This window comes from Ovis canadensis, chromosome 3 (genome assembly GCF_042477335.2).
Source record: "Ovis canadensis isolate MfBH-ARS-UI-01 breed Bighorn chromosome 3, ARS-UI_OviCan_v2, whole genome shotgun sequence".
Classification (NCBI taxonomy): Eukaryota; Metazoa; Chordata; class Mammalia; order Artiodactyla; family Bovidae; genus Ovis; species Ovis canadensis.
The window spans coordinates 217,945,716-217,961,208 of NC_091247.1; the positions used below are offsets into that span (position 1 = coordinate 217,945,716).

The 15,493-nt window shown below is 51.9% G+C and overlaps 1 protein-coding gene across 3 annotated transcripts in view; it reads left to right on the forward strand.

Annotated features, from left to right (window-relative positions):
• Positions 1 to 15,493, forward strand: part of CRACR2A (calcium release activated channel regulator 2A) — a 116,347-nt gene that overhangs the window by 48,359 nt on the left and 52,495 nt on the right. For all 3 annotated transcript variants that reach the window (XM_069581492.1, XM_069581493.1, XM_069581494.1), the window contains exons 3-5: positions 898 to 1,009; positions 2,883 to 3,066; positions 7,282 to 7,428. In XM_069581492.1, the coding sequence (XP_069437593.1) occupies positions 898 to 1,009; positions 2,883 to 3,066; positions 7,282 to 7,428 (443 nt within the window). The remainder of the gene's footprint in view (positions 1 to 897; positions 1,010 to 2,882; positions 3,067 to 7,281; positions 7,429 to 15,493) is intronic.

Sequence of the window (15,493 nt, forward strand, 5' to 3'; positions counted from 1 at the left end):
TTTAATTCAATGATTCTAAACGGCTCCCACACCATCCTGCCTCCCCACATTGTGATGCATCCCCGTCTTCCGTAATGCATGTACCTGCCAAATTAATCTTTATGGCTTATCAGCGAGAAGACTGCGGAGGATCAAGCTGAGTGTCTCTCAAGTTATGTCATGGGCGCTTACAGCTGCCAGCTCTTTCTGACTGTTCAGATGGGCGTGTGCCTTCCCTCGTGCGGCTCCGTGCATTGTCTTCAGCTGTCTGTCACTTCCACAGTAAGAAAATCTGTGCAGCCGTCCCCAGGGGAACAGGAGGAAGGGAGAGGGACAGCTGGGTTCTAATGAACTCCCTCGGGGAGTCACCACTGGGAAGTTTTGATTATTAGGGTGCAAGAGGGTGCTTGCTTCAAGGGTGCAAATTAACCCTAGCCTGGGGCCACTGCGCATCAGGCAGAGGCCAGGGGGAAGCTCAGCTTTGTTCTCCATCTGTCCGTGTCTGCCCTTCCCTCCCTGGGTGATCGGGGCAGCCCAGGGCCAGGTCCAGTGACCTTGCACCCCACTGGGCCAGTTTCTATTTACAACACAGATACTCTTGTCCAGACTTTAAGCCAGTGGCAGCTCATGTTTTTCCAGTAGTTGAGAGCCCACCTGGGAAATCCTATATATATATTAAGTTATATATAAATATAGTGAGCAATATACACATATTTACTTATAAATCACCCAGCAAGTTGCCAAACAGATGAGCAGGTACCCAAGAGATGGTGGAGTCCTAATATTCAGAGGAGAAGGAAGGTGAAGCTTCAGAATCCAGCTTCTGGCCTTCATCAGCCAGGGATGGAAGGCGCTGCCGCCCCCAGGCAGCCCTCTGTGATGAGCAGTGTTAACCGCAGCAGTCTGCATTCTTTTCAGAGACTCCATAAGGAGCTGCCCCTCAGCTTGGAGGACCTGGAGGATGTATTTGACGCCCTGGATGCTGATGGCAACGGCTTTCTGACCCCAGAGGAGTTCACCACTGGATTTAGTAAGTTCTGATGGGTGCTGGGGCCTCAGGGTACGGGTCGGCCTAAAGCCACATAAGGGTTTCCCAGGCAGTGCTAGCTGCATAGAAACCGCCTGCCAATCAGGAGACGCAAGAGACGCGGGTTGGATCCCTGGGTCAGGAAGGTCCTCTGGAGGAGGAAATGGCAACCCACTCCAGTATTCTTGCCTGGAGAACCTCATGGACAGAGGAGCCTGGTGGGGGACAGTCCGGGGGATCGCAGAGACTCGGACACTGAGCGTCTGAGCTCAGAGCCCCATAAGGAGCAGCTCTGCTCCATCATCTCTGAGGCAGCATGTTGTACACCCTTTCCTGCCTCTCGAAGCTTCCAGATTGTGGGTCATTTGTTCTCTTTTCATGTGCCCTCCATCCCTGCTCACACCACTGCCCGCTTGGTGCCCACCCCCTGGAGAACGGCAAGGAGCGAGCAGAGGAGCTCTGCAGGGAGGCTCGGCATAAGAGGGGAGCTGAGGTGGGGTTTCCAGCCTGTCTGGGACCACAGAGAGGGAGGCTTACATGGCTCATTGCAACCTGGCTGGCTGAGTCTTTCAGGCTGAGGGGTACCCACTTACACAGGAATTTGTAAGGGGTTTGAATAGACCAGTTGTTCTCAAAGTGACCAGGAGGGAAAGAACTGAGATCCATGAATGAGATTAAAAAACAAACAAACAAACAGATACACCATCAGATCTGACACTGATCAGTTCAGTTCCGTTCAGTTCAGTTGCTCAGTCGTGTCCGACTCTTTGCAACCCCATGAATCGCAGCACGCCAGGCCTCCCTGTCCATCACCATCTCCCGGAGTTCACTCAGACTCACGTCCATCGAGTCCGTGATGCCATCCAGCCATCTCATCCTCGGTCGTCCCCTTCTCCTCCTGCCTCCAATCCCTCCCAGCATCAGAGTCTTTTCCAATGAGTCAACTCTTCGCATGAGGTGGCCAAAGTACTGGAGCTTCAGCTTTAGCATCATTCCTTCCAAAGAAATCCCAGGGTTGATCTCCTTCAGAATGGACTGGTTGGATCTCCTTGCAGTCCAAGGGACTCTCAAGAGTCTTCTCCAACACCACAGTTCAAAAGCATCAATTCTTTGGCGCTCAGCCTTCTTCACAGTCCAACTCTCACATCCATACATGACCACAGGAAAAACCATAGCCTTGACTAGATGGACCTTAGTCGGCAAAGTAATGTCTCTGCTTTTCAATATACTATCTAGATTGGTCATAACTTTTCTTCCAAGGAGTAAGTGTCTTTTAATTTCATGGCTGCAGTCACCATCTGCAGTGATTTTGGAGCCCAAAAAATAAAGTCTGACACTGTTTCTACTGTTTCCCCATCTATTAGAACAAATACAGGTCAGGTAAATCACCATACATCTGCCTCCTTCCAGGAACCTTGTATTCGCTTAGACATCTCTGATGCCTTTCCTGACCTTCAGAAATTGATAACTGACTTGTAATGTGAAGCACAGTGATGCTGGTGGCCAGGAGGACTGGGTGATAACATGAAGCACAGGGAGCCGGGCTGCTGGAGTGTGATGGGGGGAAGGCCTTAGAGAAGGAATCCAGGAAGAGATCATCTGAGGCCAGCCTTTAAAGTTTTGAGAACTACAAGATGCCATTGTACCTGCCATGCAGTCTGCCTTTCCCAGGTTCTAGCATCCCTAGCAGAATCTCATCCAAGTAGGAAAGACACAGAATCCAGAGCATGTCATCCAAAGATCTTTGCTCTGAAGGTCTGACCTCCCTTTTCTGTCTCTCGGCTGAACCTCAAGTGATTCCTGACCACTGAGAAAGTGAAGGTCTTCCTTGGTGAGCATTGCCTAATTCAGACCCTTGTGCCCATGTGTTCCCCAGGTCACTTCTTCTTCAGCCAGGATAACCCAAGTCAGGAAGATGCAGGTACGCAGCTGGCCCAGCTCCAGGAGGAGAAGGTGTATCAGAGCAGAGGGGATGAGGACCTGGGCGACATGGACAAAGATGAAGAAGCCCAGTTCCAGACCCTCATGGACAGACTTGGAGCCCAAAAGGTTTTGGAAGAGTAAGTGGTGACATCGACCTGGGGGAGGGGGCCCAGCCCAGGGACAACCTCTCCATCTGCCACCTTCCACCTTAATGCTCATGAAACCCTCAGCCAGGTCCCGGGTCTCTGCTTCCAGCTAGACAAGTGACCCAGGGCAGCCTGCCCTTGGCCATGACCTGGCTGGGTGCTAGGATTTAGGGCTCGGACCTTGCTTTTTGCATTATTTTCACGGGAAACACCCTGATCCCCTGATCTCTCACTCTCTGCTGTTTATACTCAGCACGGTCCTTGGCTTAGTCTCCTTCACTTTAGGGGTGCTCACCCACCGGAGGGTAGTGCCAGGCTTTGAGGGTTTTCAATGAGTTGCACCTGAGGCTTCCTGTCACTGCCTGCTCACCTGCATCTCCACCTCCGCCGGATCCCTGGGTCTGTAGTGCATCCCTTGTGCTTCTGCCAAAGGCACCTTATGTGGACGGGACTGCATGTCCGATCCCTGAGCCAAACCAAACCTGTTCTGGAAGCGAAGGTGGGAGGTGGACCCGTTTTCACCAGCTCATCACTTGGGCGATCAGTAACTCAGCTGAAAATTTTAGATGGTTGCCACTTCAAACCAAACATAATACTCCTGTTTTTTCCCTTTTTGGCACAAAGTATTTTGTAAGAAAGAGACACATAAATGTAAGCCCAGGCATTTTCAGTGAAATGATATCAAGGGATGTCGTAACAGGTGGAAACTAGACAGAGGCCTGAGAAACGTGGAATGACTTCTGTCCCCCGTTCCCATCATCACCTTTTGCCTCTTCGTGTTGGGGTCTCTGGGTCCTGGGTTGGGAGTGAGTTTCATGAGGGGCGGGAATGTCCTGATGATTGGAGCTGCTGTGTCTGGAGCTTGGAAAGAGGAAGATTATGGAGGAAAAGGATGAAGAGGAAGAAGAGAGTGGTCTTCACACAACGTGTGGGCCAAGACAGCATGTGTAACTCAAAGCATCTTCTAGGTTGTGGCAGAGTTGAGACAGGCTGGCGAGAGTATGGGCAGGCCAGAGGGGACACCAGACCCCACCTCTACAAGGACAAGAGGCCAGAGCCCAGTGACCATACCCATGACCCTGTGAAGCCTTGCCCTGGAGAAGGGGGCAGGAGAGGGCTGTGTGGGGGCCAAGGGACTGTCATGAAAGCCAGGTGCGTCTCTGTCCACTCATCACTTCCAGGCCAGCCACCTTACAGAGGCTGCACAGAGGACCTCTGTCAAGGGCCCCGGGCAGGGCTGAGCCCGCATGATGGCTCCTGCAGAAGAGAAGGTTCCAGGGAAGAGTCGAACAGCGGACAAAACCAACAAACAGAGTAGGGGGCCTGGGGACTTTCCTGGTGGCCCAGTGGATAGGAATCCGCCTGCCAATGCAGGAGACGTGGGTTCGACCCTGGTCTGGGAAGATCCCACATGCCTTGGAGCAACTAAGCCTGCGCTCTGGAACCAGTGAGCCACAACTACTGAGCCTGCATGCTGCGACTACTGACGCCTCCGTGCTGTAAGGGCCCAAGAGCTGCAGCTACCAAAACCAGCAGGCCCCAGAGCCCCTGTACTGCAACCACTGAGCCTGTGTGCCCGAAAGCCCGTGCTCCACAACAGGGGAAGCCTCCGCAAGGAGATCGTGTATCACAACAAAGAGTAACCCTGCTTTCCAAAACCAAAGAAAGCCTGTGCGTGGCAGTAAAGACCCAGAACAGCTGAAAATAAATGAATAAAATTATATATATACATAAATTAAGATGGTGCCCGGGCATTGCAGTTTTCATTTAAGTTAAACACTGTAACATGAAACATGAGGGGGACCATCCAGACCGCAGGGCCCCAGACGAGGAAGCAGAAGAGGCTGGGAAAATTTCAGAGGTCTTTAAAGATCTCACCAATCAAGATGACATCTTGTTGGTTCATGTGTTGTTCCAGAAGCAGGGAGACGGATGGACTGACCACCCAGAACCCCTTCTTACCCGCTACCCCTACATCCTTCCAAGAGAGTGACCCTGGCCTGGTCCAGATGTGGCAGGCAGAACACCCGGACTCCCAGCTTTTCTCAGTGCTCCGGCTGGCTGAGTGATTGGGCAGCTGATCAGCCTTGGCTTATCTTCATCCAGGGTTCAGAGATTTGTTCCTTTTCCAGAAATTCGGGGCTTCCCAGGTGACACAGTGGTAAAGAATCTGCCTGCCAATTCAGAAGAAGCGAGAGACATGGGTTCAATGTCTGGGTTGGGATGATCCTCTGGAGAAGGAAATGGCAACCCATTCCAGTATTCTTGCCTGAAAAATCCCATGGACAGAGGAGCCTGGGAGGCTACAGCTCATAAGGGCACAAAGAGTTGGACATGACTGAGTAACTGCCCAATACGCAAAAAAAAAAAAAAAAAAAAAAAAAAAAGGTGCAACCACAACTAGGTGGTTCAAAGAGCTTTGAAGAGCACCACGAGGTCTGCTAATTTCAGAGGAGGCTCGAGCCCCAATGGCTCACTGCCAGGTTCCACTAGGAACCTGAGGGATGCAAGCAGACGAGCCTTGGCCAGTGAGGTGCATCTTGAGTTTATCATGCATTTACTTCATGAGGGGCAGCCTGCCTCAGTGATGGAGGGTCACTGTGGTATCACTCTGAGACCCTTCATCTCAGAACCCTCTGTGCCATCTCCATTGTATCTACAGTACAGTAGAGTGGATGACATGTTCTGTGGTGAGGGAGGGCCGGGGAAATGGAACTCATTCTGGAAAACAGGGAGGCTCCTTACCTCCCTTTCTCTCATTTCTAAAATCTCTCATGTCATCCAATTCAGTGCTACATTTTCAACAAGTAATAGATACCTGTTGGATGGATGGGTGGATGAGTGGATGGATAGATGGATAGATGGATGGATGCATGGGTGGGTGGGTGCGTGGATGCATGGATGGATGGACGGATGGGTGGGTGGGTGGGTGGTTGGGTGGATGGATGGATGCATGGATGCATGGATGGATGGGTGGATGCATGGATGGATGGATGGATGGATGGATGGATGGGTGGGAAGGTGGGTGGATGGATGTTTGGATGGATGGATGGATGGGTGGATGATTGGTCTAGGTGAGTTGGTGGATGTTTGGATAGAATGGAGCAAGGAAAGGAAAGAGAGAGGGAGAGACAATTGGATAGATGATCAGATAACTGACCAGAGCCAGCCTCACTTCTTTGTAAGCCTCCTCTCTGCTTGGTGCAGAGAGTAATATCTATGCCCCAGGCACATTGCTAACATGGCACCATCAAGTATTACTTTTGAATACAATTTCTCAGATATCGTGCTTGTTATACAAGCACAAGGGATTTTATTCTTTATCCTGAGGGCCCCTGGTTGTAGCTACCTTCGGATCATAGTGGCTTTGGAATTTAATGGACTGCAAATCAGATTGCTCTCTGGCTGTCTGTTTGATCACTGGCTGTAGACTGTTGAACCTCTCCAGAGGGAGAGCGGGGGCTGAGGCGTGCCACCTCCCACCCCTCCCCTCCCTAATCACCATGACCCTGTATGTCTCTGTTAAGTGCACACACACGAGCCCAGGGTGCTGGCTGGGGCGGGGGTGGCGCAGTACTGGGCTCATCACTCTGAGTCTGTCTCTCTGCCTGCTCCGTCCTGCTCACTCTCCACTGTCTCCCCGTGTGCACACTCGCATCTCTCAGACTTGCTCCTTCCCTTCCTCTCACCTATCAGTCATGCTGCTGCCTCTGGGCCCCAGTGGGGCGCAGTGTCTTCCCTTCCATTCCCTGCAGTGACAGTTGTTTTCAGCCACCCGTCAGCTGGCACGTCTTTTCCTCTCAGCCGTGAGGATCGTCCTTCCTGGGGCGACAGGCCTTCTCCTTCAACTCCACGACGCCTGTCCTCACAAGCCCTGGGCTCCTGTCCTCCTGCTTCCTCAGACAGGCCTGAGCTTGCCTCCTGGCTCCATCGCTTTGCAGCTGAGTGACCTGAGATGTCTCATTCACCCCTCTCCGTCCGTCTCCTCACCCTTAAGCGGGGGTGTTAGCAGCACCTGCCTCACAGGTGGCTGTAGGACCAAATGAACAAACATTCATAAAGCAGCCAGCATGCAGCAAGCACTCAATAAATGCCAGCCCCTGACGTCACTGTCCCGACCACAGTGATGATGCTCCCGGAGCCTCAGGGTGTCCCAGGAAGCCTCGTGCCCACACTCCTGCCTCAATGCTCCTTTTTCTCTTGCAGTGAAGCTGATGTCAAGCAGCTCTGGCTGCAGCTCAAGAAGGATGAGCCTCACTTACTGTCCAACTTTGAGGATTTCCTGACCAGAATCTTCTCACAGCTCCTAGAAGCCCACGAGGAGAAGAATGAGCTGGAGTGCGCCCTGAAAAAGTGGGTACCCGTGTCAGCCTGCCCTCTGCACAGACACGTGCAAACCAGGAACACCCTTTCTGTCTTATATCTAGCGATGCCACCTTTCGGCCATCCACCCGAGCTGGGCCTGGGCTTGAGCTGACACTGTGTGTATGTTTCTAAGCCCTGGCTCATGTGTACTAGGCCCTCAGCTGTGCTCAGCACTGTGCTATCTTGTCTGTACAACTCATTCGGATATTTATCATCATCCACATTTTACAGATAGGGAAATTGAGGCAGTGGAAGGGTAAGTAACACATCCCCAGAATTCACAGCACGTAAGAGGCAGTATGTATTCCATTAAGCCAGATAGGCTGGTACCCAAGAAACCACCTTACTTGCCTCTGGGCAGTCAGGCCCCAGCATTTTGGGACCTCAGGCTGGGAGGAGTCGCCGTCTCACTGAGGAGGTCCCAGCGCCTCCTCTGTGGATGTTAGAAGTAGAACCAGGAAATCAGGAGCTCTGGGTCTGAGCCGTGTGTGGCTCTCTAGCCAGCTAGCTCTGTGACCTTGCTCTGCTCTCTTGACCTCTCTGAGCTTCGGTTTTTCTCACCTGTAAAATGAGGGGTTGGATTATTTTCTGCCGCTCATCACTCCATCTCTGACCCCAGCCTTGATCACCCGCAAGGAGCCACAGGAAAGTCAGGTGACACCCCCTTGTCCCCTAGGGAGGTGGGGGGCCTGAGTGGCCACAGTGACCCCACTCAGGGCTTAGAATCTTCCCTGCAGGGGGCCCCTCTGTGGCCTGCACCCCCGCAGGGAGAGACTTACTTCAGAGCCTTTCAGTCCTCACATCCATCTGTAAGTGGCCTCCATTCGTGCTTTTGTCCCAGTTTAATGATGGTTATAAAGTTCGTGAGCTGAAAGTCAAGGTCACTGTCGGCTGTGTGGGAGAAGTTAGTTCAGCCAGGAGTTCCAGCCCTCTGTGTCCACATCCTGGCCAGCTACCCCTACCCCGGGTCAGCCGATGGAGTCCACCGTCGGCTGGGGAAGGGGTCACTGAACTATCTGGCAGTCGATTTCCCAGAGGCCTGTAGCAAGCAGAGCGCTGAAACGGGCATAGGAGCACCCCGAGCTCCCGCCCAGGCCCTGCCACCGACCAGCTGTGTGACCTCAGGCAATGCGCTTTACCTCTCTGTGCTCCTGTTTCCCTACTGGCAGCCTTAGAGAACAGGATTGGTGCTGTTTAAACTTTCTGATGGAGACTCATCAGAAGAAATGCACTTGACTTTGGAGCTCACACACGCTTGCATGTCTGAGTAACTGAAACCAAAGTTTCATGAAACATGCTCACTCTCCTTACATGTGATGAGCTCTGAGGTTTTCTATTTTATAGCGCATGCATACTCAGTCGTGTCTGACTCTTTGTGACCCCATGGACTGTAGCCCACCAGGCTCCTCTGTCCATGGGATTTCCCAAGCAAGAATACAGGAATGGGTTGCCATCTCCTCCTCCAGGGGATCTTCCTGACCTAGGGATTGAACTGTGTCTCTTGTGTTTCCTGCATTGGCAGATGAGTTATTTACCTAGGAAGCCCAGCAATAAGAAATACGCAGTAGGTCCCATTGGAGTCTCTGCATTCTCTTCTCTTCCCTTAAAGAAAGAAAAAGCATTCATCATATCCTGCTTCCCAGTTCTACCTGAACCAGGTGATCCCTGGAGGTCCTTGTAGCTCAAGGCAAACAAGAAACTGAAACTCCAGAAGGATCAGTTCAGTTGCTCAATTGTGTCCGACTCTACGACCCCATGGACTGCAGCACGCCAGGCTTCTCTGTCCTTCACCATCTTCCAGAGCTTGCTCAAACTCATGTCCATTGAGTCAGTGATGCCATCCAACCGTCTCATCCTCTGTTGTCCCCTTCTCCTCCCACCTTCAATATTCCCCAGCATCAGAGTCTTTTCCAACGAGTCAGCTCTTCACATCAGGTGGCCAAAATATTGGAGCTTCAGCTTTAGCATCAGTCGTTTCAATGAACACTCAAGACTGATTTCCTTTAGGCTTGACTGGTTAGATCTCCTGGCAGTCCAAGGGACTCTCAAGAGTCTTCTCCAACACTACAGTTCAAAAGCATCGATTCTTCACTGCTCAGCTTTCTTTATAGTTCAACTCTCACATCCATACGTGACTATTGGAAAGACCATAGCTCTGACTAGACAGACCTTTGTTGGCAAAGTAATGTCTCTGCTTTTTAATATGCTGTCTAGGTTGGTCATAACTTTTCTTCCAAGGATACAGAAGGATACTGGAGAAGGAAATGGCAACCCACTCCAGTATTCTTGCCTAGAGAATCCTGTGGACAGAGGAGCCTGGTGGGCTGCTGTCCATAGGGTCACAGAGTCAGACACGACGGAAGCGACTTAGCAGCAGCAACAGAATACAGAATAGTTAAATGGGAGGCTTTACAAATAGCTCAGGTGAGGCCAAGTGATGCTGGGACATCTAGGAGGCGAGTTTGGGAGTTTGGGCTTATTTGAGGGAGGGACACATTCTGGTTAGCGAGAAAAGGAGGTATGGAGAATTTTTAAAAAATGTATTTATTTGGCTGTCCTGGATCTTAGTTGTGGCACACAGGATCTTTAGTTATGGCATGTGGGATCTGATTCCCTGACCAGGGATCGAACCTGGGCTCCCTGTATTGGGAGCACAGAGTCGTAGCCATTGGACCCCAGGAAAGTCCCCTGGGGGAATGGTTTGATTTGGGCTAGAGTCGGGGGAACCCTGGTGACTGTCAGAGCATCTCCCAGGCTCCCCCTTGAGCCGACTGTTCAGTCCAAGGTCTAACTCGTCAGTCTATCTGGGACATGTGCATCACCCAGAGAGGGTGACAAGGCTTGACTGCTGTGGGCCTCCTGGGGCTGGGCACCAGGGCACGGCCGCGTGTGACTAGTAGCTGGCATGTGAGAGATGTGGGTTTGATCCCTGGGTCGGGAAGATCCCCTGAAGAAGGAAATGGCTACCCACTCCAGTATTCTCACCTGGAGAATCCCGTGGACACAGGAGCCTGGTGGGCTACCATCCATGGGGTTGCAAAAGAGTCAAACACAACTAAAGCAACTTAGCACGCATGCACAGCGGGCACTTACTCTGTGCCAGGCTGAGCTGGGCAAACGGAACACAGAGTCCTCATCTCTGAGGAGTTTACAATCACGCCCAGGAGGCAGAGCCGTAAAAATTGTGCCGCAGAGCCAACCAGAAAATCCCTGGGCTGTTGAAACGCTCGACAGCGTTGCCATTGGCAGCAGCAGTAGCCTCGGCTTCCCCCTCCTTTTCTGAACCACACACCTCGGTTCTCTCTCCCAAGGGGCCCAGAGAAATGTGACTAACCTGGGGGCACTCCTGGCCCCAGCTCCCAGGCTGGCTGTGCCCCTCATAGTTAGTTTTGCTGCAGTGAGTGAGGAAGGGCCCCCAGCATCCTCCAGGGTCACCTCCAGGCTCTGGGAGGGAGGAGGATGCAGCGGGTGGGATGCTTGGGGGTGACATCTTGATGTCTGGAGACTCGAGGATTCAGATAGTGTCAGAAACAGCGCGGGGCCTTTCCTTCCTGCTGGCGATTTCATTTTCTGACTCTGCACCTCAGGAGCAGGGGAAGGAGGCAAGTCTGGGAGCCTTCGACCTCCCCCCACCCTGTCCCTTGGAACAGGGGTTGAGAAACCCTCAGATTTGGGCTAGAATCTGGGTTCGGTGTTTGGTGCTGCTGCATGTCCACGGGCAAGCAGCCACGACCCAGTGGGGTGAGGCAGGGGCAGGTCGAATGCAGGGACCTTGGGCTAATGCCCAGCTCCTCTGCTGCACCTCCAGAGGTGGGTGCGTGCCCTCCAGCGCCTCCACTTCCCTCCGAGGAAAAGGAGATCCGGTCGCAACCAAGCCATTCTTCTCTGCATGTACCATGCAGAGACTTGGAGAAACTTATACTTTACCTTAGGAGACACATGAGTAGTTTAACATGAGAAGACTTGTGGCCATCAGAGTGATGAACTCTTCCACTGTAGAAAGCATCTTGCCATTTATGGTGATTCAGAAAAAAAAAAAAAAAGGCTTGGGCTTTCCAGATGTAGAACAGGGCTGCCTGGAGGCAGCAGCAACAGTAGGGATTCTGGAACCACACCCCAGGAGGACCCCATTGGCTTGGTCTGGAGTGGGGGCTCTAAGTCCACATGTATAAAATCTCCTGACTTTGGACCAGAGCTGGAATATGCTGGAGGAGTTGCTGGATTGAGTTCCTTACCAGGATCTAACCCTGAGAATGGGGGAGAAAATGGATTAGGCTGTATCTGGGGAGTGCTTTGAGCTCTTTGAAGAGAAGTGCTTTCGAGATCAAAGGCAGCCTCGGCTCCATCTTCTGCAGCTTGGAGCCTGGAAACACCCCCAGGCTGCCCGTTCTGCATCCTGGGTGGACCACCCTTGGCCTTGGCGAGCTTAGCCCACACCCTCGTTGGCATCGGTCCCTCATCTGCACAGTGTTTCCTGGTCCAGATGTTCAGGCCTTGGGCAGTTTCTCAGGAGCGTGGAGGTTGGCGGGGGTGGGCTGCACTTGCAACTCCACCCTCCCAGCCACTGTCCCGCTGCTGTCCATGCAGACTCACTTCCCTCAGCCCCGAGAAGGTGTCCCGACCAGGAGGGAAGGTGTCTCACAACCTGACAGGCAGCCCAACTGGGACACCTGGTACCTGAGACAAGCCTGAGAGCTGGTGTTCTGTAATGGAGGCGGGGGGCAGGGGGAATCACTGTTTCTTTGACCTTGCCACCAGATAGGGCAGGGGTCCCCAACCTCCGGGATCTAATGCCTGCTGATCTGAGGTGAGCTCATGGAATAATAATAGAAATAAAGGGCACAGTTACTGTAATGAACTTGAATCATCCTGAAAACAATCCCCCCCCAACCATCACCTGGGCAGGGGGGAATTATCTTCCGTGAAAATGGTCCCTGGTGCCAAAAAGGTCGGGGACCACTGATGGCAATTAAAGCCTTGTGTGTATGACCAGTAGTCCTTGTGATGAATCTTAGCTGTGTGGTTCTGGCAAGTTAGCTTGTTTCAGAATGACCACAGGCTCTGGGTTAAAAGGTAGATCCTTAGGTTCCTACCCCAGAGGGTCTAAATCAGTATGTCTTGGGGGTGGGTTCTGAAGCAGATAGACCCCAGACCTCACTGAGAAATGCTGTCTAGCTTCTAGAAGGTGTGTGTGTTAGCCACTCAGGGGCTTCCTTGGTGGCTTAGATGGTAAGGAATTCACATGCAATGCAGGAGACTCAGGTTCGATCCCTGGGTCTGGAAGATCCCCTGGGGAAGGGAATGGCAACCCACTCTTGTGTTCTTGCCTGGAGAATTCCATGGACAGAGGAGGCAGACTGGTGGGCTACAGTCCACGGGGTCCCAAAGAGTCGGACACGACTGAAAAAACTTTCGGAAGGTACCAGCCTGCAACAGGCACACCCTGGCTCTTCCAGTCTATAACTCCTCTCCTGTTCTCTGAGTAGAGGGAACTTCTCGGGGCGGGCCCTCGGCCATGAGGCCACGGCTTAGTCACGCCCGTGTTTTTTTAATTGGTATCCTATCATCAGAGGCAGAAGCACATTGTTAACTTTGCCCTGAGAGCAGAAGGAACAGTGAGGATGATTGTGCTCTATGGTTACTGGGAGCATGATTTGTACACCTGACTAATGAAGAATGGTTTGCTTTATAGGCTGGGATAAAGCTGCAAAGTTGGTTTATACAAGGCAGCAGAATCTAATTAGGGAGAAACCATCCATCTTGAAAATCCAATTGGCGATTTTACAGCCTTCGCAGAATTTTCAACAAACTCGTATGTTTGCCTTTCATTCAGTGATACTCTAATCCTGTGTGTGTGTGTGTGTGTGTGAGAGAGAGAGAGAGAGAGAGAGACAGACGACAGAGAGACTGAGAGAGACTGCTTTCAGGGGAGCAAGAGAACCCTAGTGAATTTTTCTAGCAAGAGCCTCCCTTTGCCTCTGGAGACCGCAGTTGCAAGGAAAAGGCAGCAGGGAGCGGTGGCGAGTCTGCGTCCCAACCACGAAGTTGGCGGAGGCGGAATGCGCTTCCATTTTCTTCTCTGGCAAAGAGCAGACTCACTGAGATGCTTCTGGCCCAGGGTCTCCATTCTGTGAACAGAGCATGAGGGGCAGGGGTCGGGGAGACAGGGGAAGGGGGCAGCCCTTAGACATTCAGCCCTGCTCCTCGCCCCCGTGCTCTCTCACTCCACAATTGACAGACACCAGATGCAATTTGGATGCTGACAATCCAGAACACAGAGATGTGGAATTGTCAGCTTTCTTTTTAAAAAATTTTATTGGTGTATCGTTGGTTTACAGTGTTATATTAGTTTCTGCTATACAGCAAAGTGAATCAGTTATACATGCATATATGCTGTGCTCTGCTTAGTTGCATCTGCCTCTGTCTGACCCCGTGGACTGTAGCCCACCAGGCTCCTCTGTCCATGGGGTTTCTCCAGGCAGGAATGCTGGAGTAGCTTGCCAAGACCTCCTCCAGGGGATCTTCCCAACCCGAGGATCAAACCCAAGCCTCCCACATTGCAGGTGGATTCTTTACCATCTGAGCCACCAGGGAAGCCCATATATCTACATGTGTGTGCATGTGTGTGCGTGTGTGTGCGTGTGTGTGCGTGTGTGTGCGTGCGTGTGCGTGTGTGTGCGTGCGCACACGCACATGCTAAGTCGCTTCAGTCAGTCCGACTCTGAGATCCCTTGGACTGTAGCCCACCAGGCTCCTCTGTCCATGGGATTCTCCTGGCACAAATACTGGAGTGGGAAGCCACTCTCTTCTTCAGGTAATCTTCCTGACCCAGGGATCGAACCCAGGTATCCTGCATTGCAGGAGGATTCGTTATAGCTGAGCCACTGGGGAACCCATATATATGTATATGTGATATATAATATATCTCTTTAAAATTCTTTCCTCATGTAGGTCATTACAGAGTACTGAGTAGAGTTCCCTGTGGTATACAGTAGGTCCTTATTACTTGTCTGTCTTGTATATAGCAGTGAGTACATGTCAATCCCAATCTCCCGATTTATGCCCCCAGCCCCATTTTCCTCCCCAGTAAACTTACCGCTTAAGTTTACCGTAAGTTTTTTGCATCTGTGCCTCTATTTATGTGTTGTAAATAAGTTTATTTGTACCATTTTCTTTAGAGCCCATGTATGTGATATCATGTGCCGCGAGGACAGGCTGGAGGGCATGGGCTGGGAGTTGAAGCCTGGGTTCTCCCGCCGCTCTGGCCCCAGGAACCAGGTGACCACAGACTGCCCCCCTCCCTGCCTCGACCCTCATTTGCCTTCCTGTGGACACACAGGACACTTGTCTGTGATGGGAGGGGCTCTTCCTCTCTCTGCATCTGCCTCTCTCCGGGCTCTGCAAACCAGAGTCCACAGGCAAACACATGAAATCAGAACGACCCCTCTCCAAGGCCTGTGGCCATTGCTTAAGCTGTCCTTTGAGTTCAAGTTTCTGAAATGTAACTAAAATGCAGACAAATGCTGCTTATCCTGTCCAAGGTCAAAACTACACCTCCATTTAGGGAAGGAAGACATGGCATTGTTTCCTGGAGTAATTTCAGCACATCCTGCCTAGAACCTGGACACTGGACCCGGGGATTTTCTGAGACCCTTTGTTCCTAAGGAAAGGAAAAGAAGAGAGCAAACTGGGGGAAAAAATATTTTGACCAATTAATAGTCGACAGCGGGAAGGCCTCGCCCATGTGCCGTTAGCTGGGGCCCCAGGGTGCTGAGGATTAAAATACTCTGCTCACGCCTGGCACCTTGACTCTCCGTGTGCGGTTGGTGAAGGTTAATTAATTTCCACGGTGCCTGTCAGAGGCTGGCAGGGAAAGGTCTTGCTCCCTGAGAATTCTGTCTGAACCTAAGCCTTGTACTGATGGGGAGCATCGCTATCTCCAGCCCTCCTTGTTTCCCACACACGTCCCATCCTTAGATCTCCAATACGCCTGATACTGTGCACACACACACACACACACACACACACACACACACAAGTCATCCTTGCAAGA